This window comes from Pogonomyrmex barbatus, unplaced genomic scaffold (genome assembly GCF_055798465.1).
Source record: "Pogonomyrmex barbatus isolate J1 unplaced genomic scaffold, ASM5579846v1 scaffold15, whole genome shotgun sequence".
In the NCBI taxonomy this organism is placed as follows: domain Eukaryota; kingdom Metazoa; phylum Arthropoda; class Insecta; order Hymenoptera; family Formicidae; genus Pogonomyrmex; species Pogonomyrmex barbatus.
In genome coordinates, this window is record NW_028297111.1 from 3,016,485 (window position 1) to 3,039,464 (window position 22,980).

The following is a 22,980-nucleotide window of genomic DNA, read 5'->3' on the forward strand; positions in this document are numbered from 1 at the left end:
TTAATTTGTATCTAAAAGAATTTTATTTTAAGTAAATTTTAAGTAAATTTTGACAGTTTAATTTATTATTCCATTTCTTTTGTAAAATATATAATATATTTTATTAGATAAACGTTACTATTATTTTGCAGCTATTTAATTTGTTATTAGAATTTATTATTTTATTTTCATGTTTACTATTCTTGTATTTTATATCATCTATGTTATATGTATATTGTAAATGTTGACGATTATTTTATTTTATACATGTAATAAAATACAAAGACTCAAATGTTAATTATACATTTGTTTTAGCAACATTTATTTTAACTTAATTAACAAATTAAATATGTTTTCTAATATTGAATAGTAACGCTTTTATTTGTATTGCATATACACCTTTAATATTTTACCAACAAAATGACAATCTATCTTATCAGCACTCAACGAGAAAGTGTATATTTAGTTACTGCTTGCGATTTAGTTCATTTCGTGTCGCTGTTCTGATAAGGTTTTACGTCGTTATCGTCACGCTTCCAATACACAATGTCCGTAAGTATATAATATTCATGAAGTATATAATATTCATATTGACAATATTTACAGAAATATAGTCAAACAATCAAATATAGAAATTTACATAATTGTTTTGCTATTCCTACTTATGATATAGAATTACACACAGTGAAAAAAAACATATGCCTATAAAGATAATCATGTGTGGAATTATACATATAAAATATTCTATAATTAGTACCTTTCTGTACCGGGAGAATAGGCTATACTAAATAAAAAATTTTTATATTTTTACATTTTTTGTAATTTTTGAAATAAGATATTAATTTATGAATGTACATGTACATTCGAAGAAATAATTCAGCATTCGCGCTCATGAAATCCGAATTTCTTGTATACGATTTACTTTTCCTTTCTTTGGAATATGGAGAAAAAAAGGGGAAAGATGAATGATATAAAAAGTTCAGCTAAAAAAATAGATCTTTAATTAGGAGCATAGAGAAATGTTTGAAGATTTAATCTACAAATGAGAAAGCATCCATTTATAGTCACACATCTCGCAAACATCTCGCTGTTGTCCTAGAAATCATGAGTGCGCGGATTTTATCATCGGCTAAGCTACCGGTTAAGATGCATAATGTTTTCTCGTATACAATAATTTACTGGACTTCAAAAATAAATAAAAAATCTTTGACATCGAATGCATTAGGGTAACGTTTGTAATGTGAATTTTTTCGCTTTTCAAGAGTCTTATCGAAAGTTAGATTTTTTTTGTACTCCTTGAACACTTTTGTTCGGAGATATTACACATAGAAGAATTTTCTAGTAATAATATTGTAATTAGAGAATAAAAAAAATGAACCTTTTGTCATCTTTCTAAAATTATTAAAGGCTATATGTTTACTAATCCCTTTTTTTTTAAAATAAGTATTTTAGATATATCTGTTCATATAGTTGTGAAAGGATTTTAATCATTCTTTTTGGTCATATATAAATATTTATTTTTTAAAAAAGCGATGCTAAGATCTTTTCAAGCTGTCAATCTTTTTCCGTTTTTTTTTTTTTTTTGAAAGTTATAACTAATATGAATTTTGCTGTTAAATGTTTAATTAAATTTAGATTAAATTAGATTTAGATTAAATAGTCGATTCTAATATTAAATTACAACTTTATAATAATTATTTTCTTTAAATATATTTCTTACTTTAATTTAAGTTTATTACATACACAAATTTGAGTCAGACTTTTGTTTAGGAGAATTCTTGTCTTCTGCTATTATCAGACGAAATAATTATCTTACTTGTTTTTCGATTTCTTGACTGGGAAATAGTTTTAAGAAAGCAAGTAACTCTATTTCGGCTATTCTATAATGACTGAATGGCTTAGAATCATTTGAAAATAAGAAAGAGAAAGATCTTTTTTTCTTCAAAGAAATCGTTTATTGAATTTTTAGTTTACATAAATCATGGTATTATGAAAATTACTATTATAAAAATTGTAGAATAATATGTAGAAAACAGTTCAATATAACTACGCTATGTAACGCTGTTTCTCTCTATTCACTTATGAGAAATCACTAATTATAGAACACATTACTCAATTACACTTATAGATATCGATCACGCTGATATGAAATGGTATATGATATGAAAGTTTGAGTTGAACTCACTAGTTATGTAACTTTTCGCAACTTTTCTGATCATAGTGCCACGTAAAATGCCAGTCATTGTCTAGTAAACACACGATAAAAATTACAAAAAATAAAAAATTTAATATTGCAATATGTATTCCTCAGCTTAGAAATACATAATAGAAATTTTTTAGATAAATCCTTCTATCTTTATGTCCTGAAAGTACAGATTCTCTTTATTTTGATTTTTCCATAAGAATAAGAATTATAATGTATAATAATAAAGCTAATGAGAATCAGCGTTGCAAACAATGCGCAAATTATATGTTTATTCTTAACTACATTTATTAATAAAAAATTCCCAATTCTTTCAACTCAAGTTTTAGTCATCTTCAATAAAAATATAAGGATACAAAAATATAATAAGGATATAATAAGGATCTCTAAGTCGGTGAGTCCAAGCATAAAAAATAATGATAATATCTTTCTCACGTCAACTAACTAAAAGAAATTATTAATTACTAAATAAATTTTAAATGTGATATGGTACATTCAAATCATTTATAAAATAAAAACGAAAGAATAATTATAAAATAATTACGCTAAACTTGCTTTTTTAGTATTTAGAATAAATTGAAAAGTTTGGTCAAAGTTCATAAAGACGCTCTCCCAGTATATTAAAAAAAAAAATGTACAAGATCTGTTGTAATAACTGTGATGTGTGCCATGTGAGATTATGAAACAATTAAAAACGAGATTGAATGAATTGCATTCATAGAAAAGCTAAAATGCATTTAGTAATTACCGAAACTGGAATAAATTGCGGTCATAAACATCGGATAACGTTAAAATTTTAAATAGTGCACGTAATCTATGTAAGCGATTGATTTCCGAAATGCTTTTTAAAAGAAGATTAACAGAATAATAGCTTAAATTCACAGTTTGGTACTGAATATTTACATCGCATATGCTTCCATCTTGAGCTAGAGATTTCGGACGCTCGTTGTTGTATTAATGTAACGAGATTTATGTTGCTCTCTTAGGTATTTTTTCTCTTTCTTTTTATTGTGATCTATTTGTACCTAAGTATTGGTAAATAACAATCATTTTATAACTATTCTTTCTTTTTTTATTTCATATGACTTTTTTACTTTATATTTCGATTTAAATATATTATCTCACATTTAAAATTTATTTATTAATTAATAATTTCTTTTAGTCAATTGACGTGAGTGACATATTATCATTATTTTTTTATGCTTGAGTTCACCGATTAAGCTCATTATATTTTTATTATTATCCTTATTATATCCTTATTATATCCTTATTATCTTTACATTTTTGTGTCACTAAAGATGACTCAAACTCGAGTTGAAATGTTTGGAATTTTTTTTATTAATAAATGTAGTTAAGATGTAGTTAAGAAACATATAATTTGCACATCATTTACAAATTCTCATTAGTCTTATTATTGTGCATTATTATAATATATCGAGAATCTTTCTAATTAATATTAAAAATTATAAAATAATTCCAAAACAGAAAGGCAATTTGGCTTTGATAATACTAGAATAAAGACATCTATAGTAGGTAAACAAGGGGGACCTAACCCTTCGGGGCGTCAAGGGGGGGTAAAAGGCGGGGGGGGGGGTAGTAGAATCTCCAGGGGGTTCGTATCCGGAGGAATATCCTCCTGAGTCGATAAGGATGGTTTTCTTTCCTCAGGGGGTTCGTATCCGGGGGAGAGAAGGTGGATGCCTCTGGCGGTCGTCGAGATAGATTTATTCTCCTCGGTCGGTAAGGCGGTCGCGGGATTTTCCCGGATCGGTTTCCTCTGTCTTCGACGCCGCCCTAGCGTTTTTTTCCGCGCGGTCTAGGTAACTCCGGTCGCGTCTTCGACACCGCCCTAGCGTTTTCCGCGCGGTCTAGCGCCTTCCGCGTAACCCTCCGGGCGGGTCTAGCGCCTTCCGCGTAACCTCGGGCGCGTCTTCGACGCCATCCTAGCGTTTTCCGCGGGGGATCTAGCGCGTCCTGTTTCGCGGGGATGTCGCGGTTTGTTACGTCGCCTTAGCATCTTCCGCGGGGTGTGGCGCTTCCCACGTCTGGGCGTTTTCCGCGGGGTCTAGCGCGTCCTGTTTTGCAGGATGCTGCGGTTTGTTACGTCGCCTTAGGCGTGTTTCATGTCTAGGCGTCGTCTATGAGGATATAATCCGTGCCACTCGTCCTGTTTTGTAGAACGTTGCGGTTTGACGTGTCGAGGTGATTCTTTCGAGTGATACTTGTCACCGTGTTTACGATGGCGAGAACCGTTAAAGTAGCGAATCGGTGCCAGCTATGCGAGACACGAATGATCGATGACGATGAGATGTATTGGTGCCATTCGCGGGATGACGTAACATCTTCTCCATTGCGAAACGTAACGGCGTATCCATCGGTCAATGTGACGGAGTACATCGTGAGAGGACAATACACTTCGATTTCTAATTAGTTAAAGAGGCGCGGTTGTCGATTTCCGCCTCAGCGTGAGATTTCACCTAAAAAGGTAATAGAGGCGTGTGTATGTCATCACTATCGAGGGATGACATATAATCATTTACTGGAGATACTCTACGAAAAGAAGAAGCCGATCGAGATTAGCAGATGACAGGAGTGTGGTGAACTTTCATGAAAGCGGCTATTACGATGTTTAACGACAACGATGACGACGAAATGTTTTTTTGCGCTCATCGCAAATATTGGAGGAAAAGCGGTACCGTTTCGTCAGTCACGTACGAGGAGGAGAGAAAAAGAAAAGAGCGTGTTGGCAACAATTAGCGCAATTAAGTGTGCTTGCATATAATTATGTACTATAATCGTAATATAACTATGAATTGTATATATGAATATGTATGAGAATAAGACTAACCGCGAAAGAGACGGAGTTTTTTCCTCGTTCGTTTGCTTATCGCGAGGGGGCGAGAGGCGGATCGGCGACGCGCCGGAAGTCTTCGATTAGCGATACCGAGGGTGACGTTATATTATCGGGAACGTATGAGAGACGAGAGGTGGGAGTCGCGCGAGAAGGAAATCGTCATACGATTGTTAATAATAACGAGAGATTCAATTTGCGATATCATGGTCAACGGTATCGGAAATGTATGAGAAATAGAGATCGCGCGAGGAGAGAATCGTCGTAGGAGTGTTAATAATGACGAGAGAGAATATTTTATTACTTTATTGTTGTATTATTTTATCAGGAATGTAAAAAGAGGAAAGAGCTATTTGTAGGATGTTGCGGTTAGACGCGTTCTGTGTCTAGGCGTTTTCCGCGGGATCTAGCGCATCCTGTTTTCCGCGGCGACGGGAAGGCGCGTGTTCTGATTATGTAGGATGCCGCGCGTTTTGTCATTTCGGAATGTCGCGGTTGTCGCGATTTGACGCGTTTTCGATCCTCGGAGTATGTATCTACTCATGAGAGGCAGTTGTTTCCATTGTTAGGAACGTAATATATGGAAGAAGTCGCGCTTAACGGTGGTTCGTCTTCGAGCCAGAGCGACGATCCGCTTTTACGCGCGTTCGATCGTAACGTGACGCATCGCGATCTTGACGACGATCGTTGCGAGTTGATTATCGAGAGTGACGATAGTTTAGAGTGTTACGAGACTATCGCGCCTGGCAACGACGAGGAGTGGATCATGGCGAGAGAAAACGTTTGCTGGAACGTGGCCACGTATCACTTGCAACGGGAGATCGGTACGGAGAATCCGCGAGAGAAACTGTGGATCGAAACGTTGCTCGCTCTGAGCGACAGAGTGGTGATCTACGAAAGAACAGCGAGAGAGAGAAAAGTTCGAGACGTTAAATTCGTCGTTCCTACGGACGATTGAGGTAACACTGTGTGGGAAGCGATATGGAGAAGAGTCGCGATCTTTTCGTACGCGCGGCGGGGATTGAAGGGGTGTGCGCCTATCGCATTTGGGAACGGGAGTGTATCGAGTGTCTCCAAATCGTAACTTTCATACAGGTATCCTAAAAATTTTCAAAAACATCCGCCAAGAGAAGCACATCCGTTTTCAAATATAGATCGCTGTATTCGCCGAGAGTTCTCACGTGAAAACGCTCCCATATCCTTCGCGCGTGTTGGTAATCGCTAACGCTCACAGTTTCGCTAGTTAAAAAATTGTGAAAGGCTTCGATCGGCGGTCACTAACAGTTTATCAATGCTATCGATGTACTCGTACGGAAATACGCCCTTGCGCGTGAGCAACTCGAAATCCTCCGCGACGAGATCGGAAAATTCGAATCGCGAGATCCTCAATTTTTCCCGATCTAGATACAAAGCTACTTTTTCTAAACTAATATTGAGAAACTTAAACGAATCCACGAAACAGCTTAACACAATTTTTCCATTTTCCGTACGCCGAATCGTTGACGATTTTTGAAAACGCGATGTAATTCTCCTTAAACGGTAACAAATTATAACCAAATAGATTGTGAAAAAAAACGGGAATAACGAACGCGTTCTGAATAGTTCAAATTGCAGCTCGCGTGCGCGGGTACCGTTCGGTAAGATGACAATGATCGCGCACGCGAATATCGTACGACCCAAAGCTCCTTCCGCACACGTGACAATTTGTCGCTTTTTGAAAAGCGCTCCGCTCGTTCGACGTGAGCTCCGACATCGGTACGCTCGCGCACAGAACCTTCTTCACGCGACACGCGAGAGCGCGCAGCGCTCCTCGACGAACCACGAGACGCAGTCGTCGCCTCGGCGAGATCTATACGGCGGATACGATTCCGTTGTACGTGCTACGCAAATAATCTCCCACGCTAAACGCCTTGTGGTGTTGATAGATGAATCTATCGTCGAGATTCCCAGTGAACCCCCTTGATCTCCCTTTTCTAAAATGCACTCCAGATTTGCATACACGACGAATCGTAGTCTCTCCTTTCTGTCGTGATTGTGAAAAGAGAGCAACTTGTCGTCCTCGCTCGGAAGAATAACGGCGCAGTTCGCTCTTCCGTACTCGACGCTATGCGCGACCAATTTCTCGTTCGAGTAAAAATAATGTAGACATCTGAAAAATATAATTTATAATTAATACAAAATTTATCTCGCGACGAGCATAATCTTTCTTACGCTTATCGATCGCATATGTATTTTTTTTTCCTTATGCTTGTTTATTTGCGACGTTAATAATAACGAGAGATTCGGGCTCGAGCCATGCTTGATGCAATCTCTCCTGTCGTGCTCCAAGGAGGATTATTTGTATATTTGCCAATGGCGTTGGAGAGTGTCGCCGCTGCAGTCCGACCTGCATCCATCGAGAGAATAGGACCATCATCTCTCTGGAGTACCGGTCGTGGGGATTCGAAAGAATACATGTATATATGTATATTGTAATATATATATATATATGTATCATTGTATTGTTGACGTGTTATTCTAAACACGTTATTTGCGATAAATATCATCACATGCCTCGGTAGTCGAAAGGATAAGATGCCTGCCCGGTAAGCAGGAGATCCAGGTTCGATTCCTGGCTGAGGTGGTATTTTTTCGCAAAATAATTACGAGTTTTCACGACTGGTTCGTGGTCGGGCCCCGCCGTGACGCACACCCTCCCTTCTTATTTGTCAATTAACAGTCGAGACAGGTGCTTTATCTATACGAAATGACCGACGTTATCACCGCGCTGCTCGTTCGACAGATAGAGCAAATTTACGTGCGTAGACTTCTTGTTCCCCGTGAGCGACAAAGGAACGATCATGATACCGTTCCTCTCCCTTTTCTCTCGAATGGCAAACATTGGTAGACAAATCATTAAGACGTTCGAATCTAGCGATGTTTCGTAATGTCATAGGAAAGTCGATACCATCGAAATTCAGTTCGATATCAACGAATAGTGAGGATACGATGATAGTCTGTCCGAGTGTAGATCAACGGGATATAGAGCGGCCATCGCCCACGCGAAACACGCGTTGTCGTTTGAACTGATAAGATATAAGAGAGCTGTGATTAACGTACGTTAATCCCTCGAGACACTCGATACACTCCCGTTTCCAAATGCGATAGGCGCACACTCCTTCAACCCCCGCCGCGCGTTCGAGAAAATCGTGACTCTTCTCCATATCGCAACTTCCCACACAGTGTTACCCCAACCGTCCGTAGGAACGACGAATTTAACATCTCGAACTTTTCTCTCTCTCGCTGTTCTCTCGTAGATCACCGCTCTGTCGCTCAGAGCGAGCAACGTTTCGATCCACAGTTTCTCTCGCAAACTCTCCGTATCGATCTCCCGTTACAAGTGATACGTGGCCACGTTCCAGCAAACGTTTTCTCTCGCCATGATCCACTCCTCGTCGTTGCCAGGCGCGATAATCTCGTAACACTCTAAACTATCGTCACTCTCGATAATCAACTCGCAAGGATCGTCGTCGAGATCGCGATGCGTCACGTTACGATCGAACGCGCGTAAAAGCGGATCGTCGCTCTCATTCGAAGACGAATCACCGTTAAGCGCGACTTCTTCCATATATTACGTTCCTAATAATGGAAACAACTGCCTCTCACGAGTAGATATATACTCCGAGGGTCGAAAACGTCAAATCGCGACAACCGCGACATTCCGAAATGACAAAACGCGCGGCATCCTACATAATCAGAACGCGAGCCTTCCCGTCGTTGCGGAAAACAGGATGCGCTAGATCCCGCGGAAAACGCCTAGACACAGAACGCGTCTAACCGCAACATCCTACAAATAGCTCTTTCCTCTTTTTACGTTCCTGATAAAATAATACAACAATAAAGTAATAAAATATTCTCTCTCGTCATTATTAACACTCCTACGACGATTCCCTCCTCGCGCGACCACCATTTCTCATACATTTCCGATACCGTTGACCATGATATCGCAAATTGAATCTCTCGTTATTATTAACACTCGTACGACGATTTCCTTCTCGCGCGATTCCCACCTCTCGTCTCTCATACGTTCCCGATAATATAACGTCACCCTCGGTATCGCTAATTGAAGACTTCCGGCACGTCGCCGATTCGCCTCTCGCCCCCCCGCGATACGCAAACGAACGAGGAAAAAAACTCCGTCTCTCTCGCGGTTAGTCTTATTCTCATACATATTCATATATACAATCCATAATTATATTACGATTATAATACATAATTATATGCACGCATACTTAATTGCGCTAATTGTTGTCAACACGCTCTCTTCTTTTTCTCTCCTCCTCGTACGTGGCTGATGAAACGGTACCGCTTTTTCTCCAATACTTGCGATGAGCGCAAAAAAACATTTCGTCGTCATCGTTGTCGTTAAACATCGTAATAGCCGCTTTCATGAAAGTTCACCACACTCCTGTCGTCTGCTAATCTCGATCGGCTTCTTCTTTTCGTAGAGTATCTCCAGTAAATGATTATATGTCATCCCTCGATAGTGATGACATACACACGCCTCTATTACCTTTTTAGGTGAAATCTCACGCTGAGGCGGAAATCGACAACCGCGCCTCTTTAACTGATTAGAAATCGAAGTGTATTGTCCTCTCACGACGTACTCCGTCACATTGACCGATGGATACGCCGTTACGTTTCGCAATGGAGAAGATGTTACGTCATCCAGCGAATGGCACCAATACATCTCATCGTCATCGATCATTCGTGTCTCGCATAGCTGGCACCGCCGATTCGCTACTTTAACGGTTTTCGCCATCGTAAACACGGTGACAAGTGTCGCTCAAAAGAATCACCTCGACGACGCGTCAAACCGCAACGTTCTACAAAACAGGACGAGCGGCACGCGTTATATCCTCATAGACGACGCCTAGACATGAAACACGCCTAAGGCGACGTAACAAACAGCAGCATCCTGCAAACAACGTCTAGACACGGACACGCCGAAAGCGACGTAACAAACCGCAGCATCCTGCAAAACAGGACGCGCTAGATCCTCCGCGGAAAACGCTAGGGCGGCATCGAAGACACGCCCGGGGTTACCTAGACCGCGCGGAAAACGCTAGGGCGGCATCGAAGACGCGCCCGGAGTTACCTAGACCGCGCGGAAAAAAACGCTAGGGCGGCGTCAAAGACGCGCCCGGGGGTTACGCGGAAGGCGCTAGACTGCGCGGAAAAACGCTACGCGCCCAGAGTTACCTAGACCGCGCAGAAAAAAAAAACACTAGGGCGGCGTTGAAGACGGGGGAAACCGACCCGGGGAAACCCCGCGACCGCCCGAAGGCTCCACCTTCTCTCCCCCGGATACGAACCTCCTGAGGAAAGAAAACCTTCCTTACCGACTCAGGAGGATATTCCTCCGGATACGAACTTCCTGGGGATTCTACTACCCCCCCCCCGCCCCTTACCCTCCCTTGACGCCCCGAGGGAGTTAGGGCCCCCCTTGTTTACCTACTATCTATTATACTTTGTTTCAAATCTTGTTTAATCTTTTTGTTGAATAAAACACATAGAAATAAAAAGAAAAGATAAATTTTATTTTTAAGATAATTTTTTTGTATGTGATGAAATATGTTATGTGTACGATAAGTACTTTTTAAATAAATTTATTATTTATTATCAGAAAAGAAATTGAAATTTATTTGAAAATCGTAATAATCGCATTTTTTTATACAACAAGATAATTTTTTTTGTTTAATTTATATTAAATGAGGAACGAAATGAATATAAACAAAGCAAATTAATATTTTCAATTCAATGTAATATATCGTTAATGTAAACAAAATAAGTTTTTTATAATATAGCTGATATTATTTTTATAATTGCAGCGATTATCATATACTTATAGAGGTCTTATTGCTCCTGTGTTAACTCCTTTCAATAATAATGGGTAATTATTTTTTTAATTTTAAAAAACTTTAAAAACAATTAATATTATATTGAAAGATATAATGATTTAATGATTGAAAGATATAATGATTGATATTCATTTAATAGATCGCTTAACTTAGATATTATACCACAATATGCAACATATTTAGCTAAAAAGGAAATTAAAGGCAGGTCCTTGATAAGTTATCATTAAATTCAATGATAATTATTTAAATGACATTAAATGCAATAAATTCCGGTCAAAATTTATTTTGCATAAAAATTATCTCAAAAGAAGATATATAATAAACGATAATTGTTTTAAAATTAAAATATTTTGTATGCTTATATTTCTTTTTGCAGTTAATGGTACAAGTGGTGAAGGAATGTCAATGTCTGTTGCTGAAAGAAAACTTGTTACCGAAGCTTGGCTTGGGGCAGTTGGTTTCAAAAAAACAAAGCAACACTTGATGATTCAAGTAGGAAGCGCTCCTCTTCCCGATGTTATCGAACTTGTGAGTATAATTATTAATACATGCGGAGAATATTCATTGTAATTCTGTACTTAGTTAACAAAATAGAAATAATAATTCTATAGGCAAAATGCATCTAGTCTGTGCGTAAATTCTATACTATGCTTATCGGAGTTGTATTTTAAACCTACTACTCCTGAACAACTGATTGAATACTTGCAAATAATTGGTAATGCAGCATCAAAAACACCATTACTATATTATCATATCCCTATGTTGGACTAATGTTAACAGTAAGTGACCGTTTGATATTTTAACACGCATATAATCTGAAATAATTATTACACACACACACACACACACACACACACACACACACACACATACACACGCGCGCGCGCGCGCGTCTTTATATTCTACATATCATGTGCAAATATTTTACAATATATATGGGTCAGTTTCTTGAATCGATTGGTGATAGAATACCTTCATTTGTGGGTATAAAATTCACTAGTACCAACTTAGAAGAAGGAGCACAAGCACTATGTGCCGATAATAGAAAATATGCTATATTTCTTGCAAATGACCAGGTAATGATTAATAGAACATTAGTTGTTAAAATTTAGGGCTAATGCTTTTGTTACGTCCGGGGGACTTCACTTCTTCTCTTTCAGAAAAAGATAACGGCTGCTAATCAGAAAACGAAGCGCCTCAAACGATCTAGAAAAACCGTAAATAAATACACAAAAATTCCTCTCGAGATACGAGATCTCACTATTAAAAAATAATTCTTGCAATAGACAGCTTTGTCGGCATCGAAAAATTTATAACATACCAATAAAAATCAAAAATATTAACAAAATCAAATTCTTAACGGAAGAAACGCGTCTGATCGAGGGTGACATTCCCCAAATTGGTGAGGAAACTAAGGAAACGCCAATCAAGAAGAAGCGATTAGCGACCGTTGGTAGGCACACCAATGAATGATTGAAGGTGTGGAATGGCGGGTGAAATTTTCACTAACTAATTCCATCATTCGCTAGGAAATCCGGAAATATAAAAACAACCACAATTCACAGAACACTGCTCCTCTCCTTCCTCTATACTCGTAATTTTTCTAAACTATAATTCGACAAGCCAACGCGGAAATCCATCACGTCCTCAGATATTCCCACTCTTTCGGAACCCTTTATAAATCGCGACTTGGAGCGGATCTCTCTCTTCTCTCTTCTCTTCGCTCCATACCTTGACGGACTATTCGAGGTTGTCACCAAATTTTTTCTCAGTTAGAATCTATGCGCGATACTTTCATTTTCGTGCGATTCGATCCACGATCCAGCCCAGGCATCACACCTCTCGTCCATCACCAGCGCCCGCCACAACAAAAGTAAGTCCATCTTTATCACTCTTTCTCGCGGTAGATTGGCTGTTTGCTTCGCGATCTTGACTTAACTGTTTTCTTAAAACATTTCAACATTCCAAATTGGCAAGCCACCGATTGACTCGATGAAGCTGCCTCCCCCGATTCCTCAACATTCCAATTTGACAAGCTGTCGATTGATTCGGTGAAGCTGCCTTATCACGATTCTCAATTCTTTTACCACTCTCTCTCTCACCTAACTCTTATATTTACATAGTGAATCAAACGAAAGCTAGCTATCCCGAACAAGCAAACGAAGCGGGCATTGCGACACCATCAGGAGAAGCTAAACAAACAGATTCGTTGCGAAACCGAACACGCTGAGGAAACGTTCGCGGAGTTAATTGAAATAGAACCGAAACTCTCTAACATTTCTTTGCAAGAATACACCACCGCCCTCCGCTCCGCGGCAGATTTCGAGAAACAATGCACTTCAGAGAACTTTGACGTGGAGAAGACTTGTCCGCCAATTTCTCCGCTCTCCCACCCATCCATCACCGGGAGATTTTTACATTAAAAGAAAGTTTAAACCCGACAACCAGTTTTGGGATCAACTCTCAAAGCACCAAATTGATGATATTATCCCAATGTACATTTCCCGTGACCCTCTTCCCTATCTTGTTCCTGTGAAAGCTTTCCGTAGCGCTCACCCTAATCCTCCGTCACACCTGCATCCCGATCTCGTTGACATGCTCGCAATAAGCAATTTTTTGCCCCAATTAGAACAATTGGGAATATAGATATCGGATTTTTTTTATTTATATAAGTTGTTGTAACGAAAGGTTGTACCGAATTTTTCTATTACGTGAAGTTCTATGTATGAAAATTTTGTAAACAAAATTTTCCATGTACATTCTAACATTTGCGCTACTTCGTAGAATCGTAGAATTAAGATGTTGTATTTCTCTTTTTTATTAAATAGTAGTTAACTCGAATTTCGTCTCTATTTATTTATTAAAAGAAAACTTGACTCCGAACCGTTCACGGCTCGTTGAAGATCGCACGAGGTCCATCCTTGGTTAAAGAGATTCGGTTCTCTGACTCCAAGACCTAAAACGGACTATCGATCGCGCTGGCGCAGGTAAGGGTTATAACGTCATCGACGCTGACCCGATTCTTGTCCTCTTAAGACGCGTTCGACTCGCGGATCAATCCCACGACGTCGATCTGTGAGAGCAACCATAATTCCGTACGTCCTCCCGTGAGTTCTTCTCCTTCTGACCGAAGTTATTATCTCTTCTCTAGAATCTCGGACGTAACACTTTCCAAATAAATATGAATCATAAATAGCTAGTAACTAAACAATTATCAATCAGTTACTAATTACGGATCTGACTTATTTTTTACTCTGATGTACGTTTTTTAATTGTAATGTAATAAAAGTATTTAATTTTGACTGATCTTCTAGTTAATAAATGCAGCGTCGGCATTGGGAATGGATTCTTTCATATCAACCAGTCTAAATATGTTTCCGGAACTTATATTGAATCTTCTTTCTGCTTGTAAAAATGGAGATACGTTAAGAGCTAAGGATATGCAACAAAAACTTTCAAATATCGTAGTTGCTATTACGAAACATGGTAAATATTGTTTTTGAATCGAATAAGGCGTGTTGTTAAATCAATTCGATTTGTAGGTATTTATAGAATGCAGGCCATGAAGAAAGCAATGGCTTTTCTTACTGACATCGATACAGGATTACCTCGTGCACCTCTTAAATCTATTTCTTCTGAAGCTGTAGAAATTATGACAGGAGATTTAACAAACTTGGGATATCAACCAAAAATTAAACATTATTAAAGATGTTTCTCTTCTCTTAGCTTATTATCTTAGATTAAGATATTAAGTTTAATAAATTATTTAACCATAAATATAAATAGTATAATTTAAAAAAAAAATAAATGAAATAAACACGAAAATTAACATATCTAAATCTATAAATATATATAGGGTGTCCGGCATTGGTTATATCATCTCTTGTGTGCAAGTATCGCGAAAATTGCAAAATGATAGAAGACTTTTCTACTTAGTTTTACCGGTTCTACTTGCACACAAGAGATGATATGACCGGACACCCTGTGTGTGTGTGTGTGTGTGTGTGTGTGTGTGTGTGTGTGTGTGTGTATATATTTGATAAAACACTCCGTTGAAAGTGAAGTAAGTAGAGTTTATGAATCTGACTGCCGTGATAAATTCGAATTTGGAAATGGAACAATTATCAGCAATGTAATCCCATCTAGCAGAGACACTTTCAATGGCCAATGCAATTGGCATATTAATAAACAGCGAAAAGACATCTAAGGAAACCAAAGAGGAGTTATTGTCGATGTGTACGTCAGAAAGTCTTTTGACCTTTGAATTCGAAACTATTATTGATGTGGCTATGTGGAACAGGAAAGCTTTTGAGCATGATGCAATGGATGAAAGTGGCTAAATTATACAAAGGGCTGTTAAGGGAAGAAATAAGTCGGAAAGGATAATTGAGTTTATGGATCTTAGGAAGTCCGTAAGCTTTCGGTAAAATCCCATCATACACAGCTAAATGTCTGTAGGTAGAGGCTGAAATGAACTCGGAATCCTTCCACCTCTTTAATAAATCTCGCAAAGAAGTGAGCTCCTTTGTTGGATCTTTTTTAACGACAGAATAAGTGTTATTATAATTTAGAAGTCTTCAATTTTTCTGAAGTACACATCTTTGTCCAAAGTTACAGTAATGTTTCCCTTATCCGCACGGATGAGATTGTTGTTATGTTGTAGGAAATCTCTAGTAGTAAAAGCGAGATCTTTTAAGTGTGTGTTAACTTCACATTTAGGGATCGAATAATTAGGTAGACTGTTAATGAATGTTAACAGAGCGGTTTCTAATGACCGTTTGTGATATTATAGAGAGTTTCATAAGGTTGCTCTCGATGTTTTTTATGAATTCTGTGGTCAGTTTTTTCCTATTATTGATAGGTAGACTAAAATTGTCACCCAATTATAAGAGATTCTGTACGTCAGGGGGTACAGGAGTGGAGGACAGGTTGACAAACCATTTATTAATGTGTAACAATGGATTCTGCTTAAACGTGTGTGGATCGATCACGATCTCCAAGTCAAAATTCTGTGCGTTTGTTGGAAAAATTAGTGGTTTCAAATAAAAATGACATCCTCCAGCGAAGGAGTGTGGGTGAGTGGAGTGACTGTAGAAGTAATGGATCGGTTTTGTGTCATTCTTTTTAACTCTATGTTTCGTCAATAGATTATCAAATTTCTTGTTTAGTTTGTCATGTTGATTGGTAAAAAAGGAAAGCAGTGATCCTCGTTGTCTAGTGAAAAAGGAATTGCAGGTAGATAGAGGGATGTAGTGATATAAACGTCGAGAAGATTATAAATCTGAGTGTGTGTAGCTCTAATGTATAAGTATGTGTCGGAGAGCTCAATATGCAGCAATTTCCTGTTAAAAAGAAGTCTACAATGTTTAAAGCCATTGACAGATTTACGACTGAAAAGGTTAGCATTAAACAGGACGTTGGACAAATGAGGCGATATGATGTTATATTTAAATACATTTGCGTAAAAATTCCATTCTCAATCTACTCTTAATAATGGCTTTGTTAAACTTAACCCATAATTTAAATAATCGGACAATATTTTGTCCAAAAAAACGAAATTAATGTACTGGAAAAAGGAATGAAAACGCATTTTTTCAGCCTACGTGAAACAAATTGAATATAAGATTATTTTGATCTAATTTTAGTGCAACAATGCACTCATAACCAAATTTTGCTCTCGGTTGCTTTCGTTTTTATCATTTTTATTATGTATATTAATCTATTTCCAAGTATATATTATTATTATTTTTCAATCGTAGCCTGTCCGCTACATACACTCGTGTCTTTTCTTATATGTATATTATTATCTTTCGATCGTTTTTGTCAGCCTTTCCGAAATTGTTTGCGTTCGAATATTGCTATCTCGGTTGACAGTTACCTGTGTCACAGCATTGCGACCGCTTCATTTATCTGTTAGTGCCCGCCTAAGTCCCGTTGCGTCCGAGTGTGAATTTTCTCTTTGTGTCGTTGGTTTTAAATTTATGTGTAAGTTATTTTTTATATTATATATCTGCACATTCTCTCACATCGTCTCGTATATGAACTATACGCCGGTCATTTATAAACATTAGTACAAATGCATCATAACATCATGCTCTGTACAATCTGAGATTTTTCAACTTTCGATCGTGTAATCGAGCAGTTGGTCATCCTAACAACTACTGTAACTGTTCTTGAAGATGCATCGTATTTTGATAGACGACCGGCGTTATGAATTTCGATGTTTGCTGCTACATTGACTATGAATTTGCGATTCGTTCACCGTCTAAGTAGATTTATTTGTATTTTTTATCTCTTGCGCTGAGGAAGGCTGAAAGATCAACCGAAACGTCCACTTTATATTACTTTGATTATGTTACATTGATTATCATTAAATTTTATGCGCTCTTAGTATTGCGCTCTGCTCTCATTGCCATTATACCTCATTCTTATATATTTAAAATATTATTAAATATAAAAACTAGTTCATATCCGATATCTGCAGTCAATATGCAGCCTCATATCATTACACTGCCGCCACTGTGTTGTGAGACCTGTGACTTACGAATCTCGCGCTAACTCGCAGAGCCACAGCGCTTTGTTATTATTTATTTACTACTTTATTATTTATTAATTATTTTTGTAAATAATTAGAGTTATAATTATAATAAATCGAGTTAAGCGTTTTCAAATATCAATCTTTGCATATATTCATTAGCAATATCTATCTCCTAATTCATTAAAGTAATATCTCAGCATATCATTTCTTCTCCAAAGTAACATTCTCATTACTCAAGCATTTACCAAATAATAAAAACTTATAAAGTTTACATTTTTTATCCCAAATAGCAAAATGCCAGTACTGTGCCAACATCCGATCATGATTTCGCAGCAGATTTCAAGCTGCTACTTTCTAATTAAGCTTAGTTTTTTGCAGCACATCTTCTTATCATACAATAACGACAAAAATGCGATAAAAATCGAGCATTGCTTGCTGTCTCATTGTAGCAGCAGATATATAACAAATATCGTACAAAGCCATATCAGATACTGGCAGCAGAAACGCAGCAGAAATCGAGCACAGTGTGCCGTCACGACAAAAACGCAGCAAAAATCGAATAGGCCCTGCTAACATAACTTGTTGGCAAATTAATAACAAAAGTCGAGCAAATTCTGTTTCGTAAATATTTAAATTGTTATTACTAAAAAATTTTGAAAAATGTCTATTATTTCTTCTATCTCTTATTTTAGAAAAATAATTTTTAATTATTTTACTAATGATGAAATTAATATTTTTTTTTTACAGCACAAATAAGTTATAAAAAACTTCTTAAAGATATAAGTTATGATTCTTTTGATTCTTATATAACGAAATAATGTATCAAATATAACTGTACTAACAAACTACAATGCGAAACATGCCATTTTCTTGGCAAGCAGAATCTTGGTTGCTAAAGTCTTTTTTAATATGAAATAAATTCAATTAATTATATTACCAACTACGTGCTGCTTTGATTTAGCAGACTTTCAATGTAGTGGCTCTGTAATAATTCGATGATCAATATTATTGATATCGATTAAAATCGCTTTTATCATACTGCTTCTACTGCTTCTAGAAGACGGGCGCGCGGCGCGCGGTTCAGGCGGCGATACGTTACCTCCCTCTCACTACAAATAAGAAGGGAGAATGTGCGTCACGGCGGGGCCGACCGCAAACCAGTCATATACAGTCAATAACATGAACAATACAATGATACATATATATACACGTATATACACGTATATTACAATATACATATATACATGTATTCTCTCGAATCCCCACGACCGGTATTTCAGAGAGATGATGGCCCTATTCTCTCAATGGATGCAGGTCGGACTACAGCGGCGACACTCTCCAACGCCATTGGCAAATATACAAATAATCTTCCTGGAGCGCGACAGGAGAGATTGCATCAAGCATGGCTCGAGCCCCCGAATAAGAAGGGAGGGTGTGCGTCACGGCGGGGCACGATCATGAACTAGTAGTGAAAACTCGTAATTATTTTGCGAAAAAATACTATCTCAGCCAGGAATCGAACCTGGATCTCCTGCTAACCGGGCAGGCATCTTATTCCTTCGACTATCGAGGCACGTGATGATATTTATCGCAAATAACGTATTTAGAATAACACGTCAACAATACAATGATACACATATATACATATATTACAATATACATGTATTCTCTCGAATCCCACGACCGGTACTCCAGAGAGATGATGGTCCTATTCTTTCGATGGAATATATATATATATATATATATATATATATATATATATATATATACATACTATAGTATAAAGTAAATAAATATAATATATAAATATATATATATATATATATTTATATATTATATTTATTTACTAAAATTAGGTGTACAAAAAAGTTCTGAGCTTTAGATTTCATACAACTGAAACAACAATTTAAATTTTATATACCTTCCCATTCTTTTACGGTTTTAAAGCGTTGACATTTGACCTTCTAAAATGTCATACGGTTTGACGTTTGATGCACATAACCTCAAAAATCAGTAGTGTTCACGATGGCAATAACAAAAGAGCATATTCGATTTTCCATCCACTTCGCGTTTCATCTGAAGAAAAATACTGCTGAAGCCACTGCAATGATTTGTGCTGCATATGGAGAGAACGCTATAAGTCATACTACATGTAAAAGATAGTATCAAAAATTTCGCCAAGGAGATTTCAGTCTTGAAGATGAATCGCGTGCTGGACGCCCTCAAAAGATTGAAACGGACGAATTGCAAGCACTGCTGGATATAAACTCTACGCAAAAAGGAGCTTGCAGAACAGCTTGGCGTTACGCAGCAAACCATTTCCGTACGTTTATATACGATGGGAAAGATTCAGAAGAAAGGCAGATGGGTTCCGCATAAATTGTCCAAAGACAACAAAAATCATCGGCGTGACACTGCATTCACTTTGCTTTCAAAGTTACGGAAAAAAGATTTTCTGCACTAAATCATTACAGGCGATGAAAAGTGGATTCTTTGATGATAACCCTAAACGTAGAAAATCATAGTCAAGACCCTGATCAACCTTCGACATCGACGCCAAAGCCCAATATCCACGCCAAGAAAGTTTTGCTCTGTATCTGGTGGGATTGGAAAGGTGTGTTGTATTACGAGTTGTTACAACCGTGTGAAACAATCACGGCAGACTGCTACCAACAATTGACCAATTTGAGCGATGCATTAGAAGAAAAGAGGCCATTTACTGGCCAAGGGCATCGTAAAGTGATCTTGCTTTATGACAATGCTCAACCACATGTTGCGAAAGCGACTCAGGACCATATCTTTGCGTTAGGCTGAGAACTTCTCCCGCACGAGGCGTATAGCCTAGACCAGATGGCACCTTCCGATTACTATCTATTCGCTGCAGCATCATTTGGCTGATACACATTTCGTGAGATTTGAAAAGATACGAAATGCATTGATGACTTTATCATTTCGAAGCCGGGGAATATATATATATATATATATATATATATAATATTATTATGCAATATTACAGGTATTTTTAAAAGTAAAATTTTAAAAAAATTAAATATGTTATTTTTATTTTTATATAAAAATAATAATAAAAACACATATAAATACATATTTTATATTTTTATACTTTCTATGCTTTCTTATCCTGTACTTTGCAATTATAATATGCTAATAAGCAAGGAAGTATAAAAATAAAGTATGTATTTGTATGTATATTTATTATTTTTATATAAAAATGAAAATACATGTTTAATTTATTGTTGTAAAATTTCACTTTTAAAAATACCTATAATATTGCATAATAGTTAAATATCAGAACGTTTCAAACTTTGAACTTTAAATTAATAAAGAAGTATAAATTATATATTTATTAACAGATCAACGCAGAATACTCGCATATATCAGTATATTAAAGTAATATTTTATATAAAATTATTTAATAATAGCAAAATTAACTAACATTATACTGGCATATAAAATTTTATTATTTCAAATTCTATAAAGAAAAGTAAGAAAAATTATAGAATAAAATTAATTCCTTGAGTAACAAAAATAGAACTTAAAATTTAGGAATAATACTTTATTCATTTATTACTAAATATATTTAAATATTCATTTATGAATAAATATGCATTGATTAAAATCAATAAATGAAATGTATCTTACTATAGTTCTTTTAGTGAAGTTTTATTTCCTTCTTATAACATTATCCTCATTGCTATGGCTGTGGCTTATTATATCGTTCTACCTATTTTTTTCTTACAGAACAAAATCTTCCCTCTCCTGAAATAAATTATGACATGCAAACGTTGCGTGAGCGCGTAAAGTCCATATTTCTAAAATTGTTATGTATTCTAATGAAACATATGTTAGTTTTCACATACTCTATCACATACGCGAGATAGGCAAGAATGAAATTATAATGCAGCGCACGAGATATACTCCTATGTGTTGAAACTTGATAACACCTTATAATATTTATGAAAGCAGTAAAAGCTATATCCAGAATAATAGATACGTTAACGTAATAGATCCCGTCTTTACAATAATCAAAATGTGCATAAATATTTTAGATATAATACGTCCAGAGTTATATTACTATTATAGAAAACTTTTAATTTATCTCCTATCTTGCATTCATGTTTCTTTTTAATTTTTTTGCGGGTATTACAGGAAATCTTTACCACTAATTTAATTTAATTTTAATAAGTGCTGCCATCCACTTTTCACATTTATTGTATATTTTATGATATTTTTATCTATATATATATTTTTCTACTTCGCCTCACGCAAAGCAAAAAAAGTAAGGAAATACGTATACTTATAATAATTTCCCTTTCCTACCCTTTCATTGTAGTATCATTGCTGCAAATCTTTGAAGTATTCATTTCGTTTCGTATAATACACCTTGTGAAAAAATTTTATTTCTCATAGTACAACTTGCAATACAGAAACGTAGCACAGGTAGTCAGTGCGAAGAAAAATGATGCTAAAGGAAGAGTGCTTCATCGTGAAGTTAAGTTTGTTTCTAAACTGGTATTGGTTATTGTCAAAAAATACAATGAAATTTAAGATATTTTATGGGATATTATATCATTATTTGAGCTTGGGTATTTTGGTGATTAACTTGGAGGTACGTTTATATATGCAGTCTCAAATTATTTTGACCAAATTATTTTCACAGATTATTCTTCTAAGAATATTTTTCGCCTTATAATTTCATCTTTTATAAGATTAATTGCATAATTAATATTTATAACAAGTAATTAATATTTATTTATTTAACATAAAAAATACACATGATTAAAGTCCCGTATTTTACTATATTAGCTATATCAATAATTTCATCAATCAATAATTTAATTATTTGCAGAATATTATTTTCAAAATGGATTATTTTTTCAACATAAAATCTTTTGAAGAAATTGTTATTCAACAATATATTGACAAATGTATTATACTTTACGGTATTTACGTCTGTTTTCTACTTTATTATGTTACTAACAATAACAATAATTAATTAATAACAATAATAGTAATATCTCCCGTAATCAGCCACTTCCAATATTAGCTGAATATCCGTTTAAAGTGTCTTATCAATTGTTAAGATTTATTACATACATATATTAATTTACAGCCATAATAATAATAGCAAAACAATTATGCATACATATTTTTATTGCTATTTTGCTGTGGTTTACATCTAGATTTGAGGGCAAAAAGTTAAAGATTATTGTAGACTTCAATTTTTCACTTATATCAATTTTTCAAATATATTAAAGCATATATAAAAGTATTAATAATAAGCATAAAAATTATTTAAATATAATATATTAAAGCATATATAAAAGCATTAATAATAAGAATAAAAATTATTTAAATAAATACTAACATTTGTCTTATATGAGTAAAATATAATTAAAAATTTTATTTATGTGACTTTTAATACAACACATTTATGCAGATATAGAGCAGATTTCAATTGCTGCTCATTTTTTCGTTTATTATATTTATA

General features: G+C 35.9%; 2 protein-coding genes and 1 long non-coding RNA gene across 7 annotated transcripts in view; all 3 read left to right on the forward strand.

The window, feature by feature from the left end:
• Positions 1-173: 173 nt before the first annotated feature.
• LOC148937239 (uncharacterized) lies at positions 174-11,137 on the forward strand. Its single transcript, XR_016138518.1, has 3 exons — positions 174-531; positions 10,904-10,965; positions 11,073-11,137. It is a non-coding gene; the product is annotated as an uncharacterized LOC148937239 (long non-coding RNA).
• A 188-nt stretch (positions 11,138-11,325) lies between these two features.
• LOC105422463 (N-acetylneuraminate lyase-like) overlaps positions 11,326-22,980 on the forward strand; it is a 36,416-nt gene continuing 24,761 nt past the window's right edge. For 4 of the 5 annotated variants that reach the window (XM_089073535.1, XM_089073534.1, XM_089073532.1 and 1 more), the window contains exons 1-2: positions 11,328-11,461; positions 11,545-11,712. In XM_089073535.1, the coding sequence (XP_088929661.1) occupies positions 11,704-11,712 (9 nt within the window). In that variant the 5' untranslated portion in view covers positions 11,328-11,461; positions 11,545-11,703. Of the gene's footprint in view, positions 11,462-11,527; positions 11,713-22,980 lie in introns of all 5 variants that reach the window. The other variant, XM_089073533.1, reaches the window with a different exon arrangement.
• LOC148937240 (uncharacterized) lies at positions 11,863-14,766 on the forward strand. The gene is made up of 4 exons (XM_089073536.1): positions 11,863-12,009; positions 13,801-14,040; positions 14,248-14,419; positions 14,476-14,766. The coding sequence occupies exons 3-4, from the start codon at positions 14,275-14,277 to the stop codon at positions 14,637-14,639; spliced, it is 309 nt and encodes a 102-aa protein (XP_088929662.1). The 5' UTR covers positions 11,863-12,009; positions 13,801-14,040; positions 14,248-14,274; the 3' UTR covers positions 14,640-14,766.

Coding starts and splice junctions, on each gene's coding strand:
- LOC148937240 (XM_089073536.1), top strand. CDS start 14,275: ATGGATTCTTTCATATCAACCAGTCTAAATATGTTTCCGGAACTTATA. Junction 14,420..14,475: donor AGTTGCTATTACGAAACATG/GTAAATATTGTT, acceptor TTCGATTTGTAG/GTATTTATAGAATGCAGGCC.